Genomic DNA, 5,631 nt, shown 5'->3' with positions numbered 1-5,631 from the left:
GACTAGATTACCGATTATCCAGACTGTAGAGCGGATATAGGTATAACAACCCAAATTACAATATAGATTCCAATTATTACTGTGGGAATAAATTCAACACATTAGGTACTAAGTACTTGTAACTGACAATAAGATGATCCGATAATGTATCCATACTTCCAACAAGATACTTGTTTTTAATAAGTAATATTATTTCTTTTATTTTTTTATTCTTAAGTTACGTCATTTATATAGTGAATTAAAAAGTAACATACAAAAATACGTATGCGTCAAAAACAATACAAAATATATATAAAGAAACCTAATCTAGCTGTCGGTAGTCAGAGCCGCAGTTAGAGGAACCGGTGGACTATCCGAAATCTGTATTCTGTTGCCACCTAGCAAGAGTTTCATAAGATATTCGAGTCTCTTCGCTATAAATAAATGTTAATAAAATTAGATTTAATATTGAGGTTCTCGGTTGATTAATATTTCCAAGTATCAAATTGTTCCAGTAAACGGCCATGTACTCTGCGTTGTAATTTAATTAAACGGATCCGTGTCCAGCGGTTTGTTTATTGCCCCTTCTTTGCCAGTTATTGTCTATAAAAGGAGGTTTTTAATTGAGGTATCTGGTGGCAAAGTAAATCAATTAGTACGCGATGGTGGTCGTCGCAAATTGATTTACTATGCCCGGCTTCTATCTCCTATGTATTTTGTTTCTACTTGTAACCTACTTTGTGGCCTGGAGCTCGACGAGTTTGTATCGTAACTGTGTTCATACCTATTTTGGCATATAAAATAGGTATCTGGATGACTATCACTCTTGTGGAGTTATACCGAATATTATACGGTTAGTATAGGTCCTAATGTATGAAGTTACATGCTTTATTAAAAAAAATCTTTTATTTTTCCTTACAAAGTTATTATTTAAGTTGAGGTAAGATGATATATATTGTCAATGCAACTTATGTGGGAGACCGTACCCGATGCAACTTACGCAGCCTACCGTACGCATATCGCATCATCGGCAGCCAATCAGCGGCGATATCACGTCATCTACAGCCCATGTGATTGGCCCAGGATGTTGCCACGGAGGAACCGAACCCCACTCCACGGATTCGCTATTCGCCTCATTAATAGACGCACGCATACGTGCCCTTTTTTTAATACGTAATTACTTTATTCTGTTTTTTTGTACCAAATGGTCATTAAAAGTATTTAAAACTAAAGGCGTCGTTACATTATTGCTGCTGAACCCGCTCCAAGAGGCTACGAGGTGAACCTTAGCCAGATCCACGCGCGACATATATATTCATTAAAACTTATACTTGTTTGATTATTACAACGGCAACTAAATAGGCAATCTATTTTAATAATATATACTTAAGATGCCGTGGGTTCAGCCGGCAGTTATTGTAAAATCGTTGTAGTTTTTTAGATTATAATACGGTTGCCAATAAATATCAATGGCAATCTTGAGGTCTTACACAAGTAACTTGAAACCTAATTAAACCACATTTGCTCAGCCATTTGCTCGATAGAAAAATAATCACAAACATAGGTCTAAAATGCACCATTATTATTATTTTTAATTATTTTTGCACAAAAGCTAAAATTATGAAAATTGCTTCTAAAAATCATGCTACAATGGGCAATTTCACTTTTGATCAAATCGAACTCATCGATTACTTTTTCCCCATCGATTAGCTCCTTGCACTGCCTGTTGACTTCTGATATGAGATCTTCATTTCCCGACCCAAAGGTTGACAATAAGTGTATTGAAATTACAGGTCTTAAAACTGTTTTGTGATAAGTATAATGATATTTTTTTGGCATCTTAGGGAAGCACATGGCGATTTTTTGCAGCGATTCAGTAGCGATGCAGTCATATACCCTCGCGCGCGTAAACACGATTCTGCATCGCTACTATCGCTATATAACATAGCTAAAGTCGTGATTCAGTATCGATACAGTCGCGATGTAGAATAGCTCTCTACTTTTCCTATACATGGTGGAGGCACTCAACAGGATGCAAGGGGGATCCCTTATGTGAATCTACCGCGCTTTAGTAACTCCCGTAACCTCCTCTTGGGCTCCCCTACTAAAAGAGTAAGTATAAAGGTTTTATGCATGAGTAAGCTACTATTTGATGCTATTTAAGTTTACGTTTCTGTTTATATGTACGTGCTTGTAGTGAATCTTCGTACCCAGAATTATCTTTATTTACAAACTTTTCGAATACCGCGACTGACATGTTGAACAATCACGGAACAATTTCGTTTTCGGTCTCTCAGGTACTCGAACTCCATCTTCAATTTTCTTTGTATGCCATCGGAAAATGCCTCAGAGGCGCGATTTCACGGCACACGAGCTAATATTATGCAAACTGAGTTTGAAAAAAGATTCCCCTGTAATTTTCTACATGATGCGCAGTTAACACGGTATTGGCGTAGTACAGTCGGTATCAAAGTAGAGCATGAAACAACGCCCCAAAAGTATCTGCCCCCGTGGAATTCTTTACCAAATAGGTAGAGATCAATTTTGACAGTTCACCTTCATAAGATTGCTACAGTCGAATTGATCTACATATACAGGGTTATTTTAGAACCGTTAGCCATATTTGAATATGTCATTAGAGATCAGCAGTAAAACACATTTTTGGAAAAAAGTGGTACTTTAAAAAAAATTGACATTTTTATCCATCAAAAATAAAAAAAATATGGTTACTGTACTCGTTTGTTTCGATTTATGCAATACTATAGCAAGCATAATACATTAGGAAGGGATGCTAGAATGTTATAGCCAATCAAATGTAGTGTTTCATCCACTTGCTTATCAAGCGCCTCTGTGACCAACGCTAAGGAAAACCAGTACGAGCGCCCTCCTTAATCATGCAATGGGTAGTACCTCAAGGTTTAAGTTACAGTGGCTAAGCAAAGTACTACGTACCTGCACTCCACGTAATTAGGGCTTGCAATATCCGCCCATTTTTCGTATCCGGATATTTCTAATATTAATAATATTACTATCCGGATATCCGAATAAAACGAATAATTGGAACACTTAGTGTTTATTTAATCAAAGTCGCATGAACTTTATAAAAAGCGGAATGATATAAATGTAAAAAGTATTAATTATACTTTATTATTTTTCCTATTTGACCGCCGCCTACTCTATGGATGCGTGGCTGTCGATAATGTCACATATGTCATAAAAAATGTGAAATGTACGAAAGAAAACGTTTATTTAAAATAATTTATCAAATAGTAATATCAGTGATTAAGTTTACATGCTGATAGACGAATAGACATTTAATGTCGTTTATTTTCGTTTCAGGTATGTAGGTTTTCCTTTAGTTATTTTCTTACAAATGGTTTCAATGGTAGAAACACAGATTAAATAAAATATTTTCGTTTCAGATAAAGCAACGCATTATTTTTATTTGTCTATCTTATTAGTGGTAAAGAAATATCTTATAAAACGACATTATTGTTATTAAGTCGATCGGAAATGGAGAAACTTCGCTTCGAATTTACGATATTGCCGGGAAGTGATGGAAAGACAAATATTTACTGTGTTACTTCTATAACTACGAGTGATAATAAAATCTATGCTATTCCGGAAGAGCTACAATCAGTCGGTTATCATAAAGAAATACTGAAAACAGCTGCTTATAGTAAAGTAAAAAACAGTTTAACTAAGAGATATCAGATAAGAAGAGTCTGGATAACAATGACCGAAGAACTTAAGAAAAATTATATAGACGAGGATGGTAACATACAATTCGGAGATCAATACCTAGAAGAATTAAATGAAAAACAACCCTCCACCGAACCTCAAAAAGATACGGATGCCTTAGGTAAATTATTGGAAAAATTAATAGAGAATACACAAGAAAACCGACAACAGAGTTTGAAAAATATTGCGGAGAAGTTTGTTATTGAGAAATTTTCAACCAAGAATTCAAACGCTGTTCAGTGGATAGACATTTTCGAAAGAGAATGTGAGCGTTTTCAAATTGCAGACGAGAAGAAGGTTGAAATATTGAGGCTATTCATGGATAAGAGTTGTGCAGATTGGTTTAGTTCAATGATCATAAAATTAACAATGGACGCGGATTGGTCCAAATGGAAAAAGAAATTCTGTGACTCTTTTGCAAATAAAGGATGGAACCCAGTTACGAATGCAATGTTTTTTAAATATAAAGACGGTTCATTGCTGGACTACGCTATTAAAAAAGAGAAATTATTATTGGATATGAGAAGATCGATAGATGCCGGCACATTGGTGGATTTAATTGCATCTGGTTTGCCGGAATACATAATAAACAAGATTGACAGGGAAATATTAAATGATACTGTTGATTTATTTAATGAGGTCAGCAAGCTGGAACACATGGTAAATAGAAAAAGTTACGTGTTTAAGAGAAGAGTGGGAAGCTCCAAAACTAGCAATAAAAATGAAGATCTAAACGCATGTAAAATCTGCGAAAAATTAAATAAAGGACCCCGTTACCACCCAGAAAACTTATGCTGGTTTAGAACAAAAGACGAAGATAAGAATGTAAGGAATGTTGTGAGACATGTCAACAACTCAGTTATTGAAGCTGAATTAAATGAAACGCACCAAAAAAACGAATAATAACACCATTAATATATGTCAAACTGAAAGTAAATGATAAATTTGAATTGAAGGCCCTTTATGATTCAGGTTCAAATGTTTCTGTTATTAACTCCAAGCTTTTAAGACTGAAAGGGAAAGGAAACAGTTTGAACGAAGCAAATTTAATTACAATTAGTGGTGTTAATAAGACAAAAGGTTTGACAAACTTAAAAATAAAAATCTTCGATCTGGAAAAGAATGTAGATATAGATATTCTAGATGATGAAAAATTCAAAGATGACTTTTTGATTGGATTAGACCTAATAAAATTATTCAGACTGAGACAAGATGAAAACTTAGAAATCTCTCAAAAAGAAGAAGGAAGTAATAATGAAGATCCTATAAATGATAAAAAAGTAGACATTTTTAACGATTTAGTATTAAAGAAACTCTCGACTCGAGGTGAAACAGAATACAAAATAAACTTTAATGAACATGTAAAGGAAGATGATTTTGAAATGAATATAGATCATTTGAATGGAGAAGAAAAAGTTAAAATAAATACATTAATTGATAAATACAAGTCAGTTTTTGCAAAACATAAGTTCGATATTGGCACAGTTAATGAATATGAAGCAAGGATAGATTTATTAGTTGACAAATACTGTAGTAAGAGGCCCTATAGGTGCACTGAAGAAGATAAAAAAGAGATCGAACAACAGATAGCAAAACTATTAGACAATAAACTAATAGAAGAGTCTTACAGTCCATTTGCTGCTCCTGTTACTTTAGCATTTAAAAAAGAGGATAATAGAAAATCGAGACTATGCATAGACTTCAGGGATCTGAATAAAATAGTAGTTCCTCAGGCTCAGCCATTTCCATTAATAGATGATCTGATGATTAAAACGAGGAATTGCAGTTACTTTTCTACCTTGGATATAAACTCTGCATTTTGGTCTATCCCATTACGAATCGAAGACAGGAAGAAAACTGGCTTTGTGACACAGGAAGGACATTTTCAGTGGACAGTGTTGCCGTTCGGGT

The 5,631-nt window shown here is 34.4% G+C and overlaps 1 protein-coding gene across 1 annotated transcript; it reads left to right on the top strand.

Moving 5' to 3' along the window:
* The first annotated feature begins 203 nt into the window (after positions 1–203).
* LOC133516067 (uncharacterized) lies at positions 204–4,689 on the top strand. Its single transcript, XM_061848779.1, has 2 exons — positions 204–3,318; positions 3,402–4,689. Exon 2 carries the CDS (start codon positions 3,493–3,495, stop codon positions 4,621–4,623), a length of 1,131 nt encoding a protein of 376 aa, XP_061704763.1. The 5' UTR covers positions 204–3,318; positions 3,402–3,492; the 3' UTR covers positions 4,624–4,689.
* The last annotated feature ends 942 nt before the right edge of the window (positions 4,690–5,631 follow it).

Source organism: Cydia pomonella, chromosome 3 (assembly GCF_033807575.1).
Source record: "Cydia pomonella isolate Wapato2018A chromosome 3, ilCydPomo1, whole genome shotgun sequence".
Lineage (NCBI taxonomy): Eukaryota > Metazoa > Arthropoda > Insecta > Lepidoptera > Tortricidae > Cydia > Cydia pomonella.
This window is presented reverse-complemented; position numbering and strand designations above follow the sequence as displayed.

Bases quoted from the DNA above. Each gene is read 5' to 3' on its own strand.
- LOC133516067 (XM_061848779.1), top strand. From the start codon at position 3,493: ATGGAGAAACTTCGCTTCGAATTTACGATATTGCCGGGAAGTGATGGA.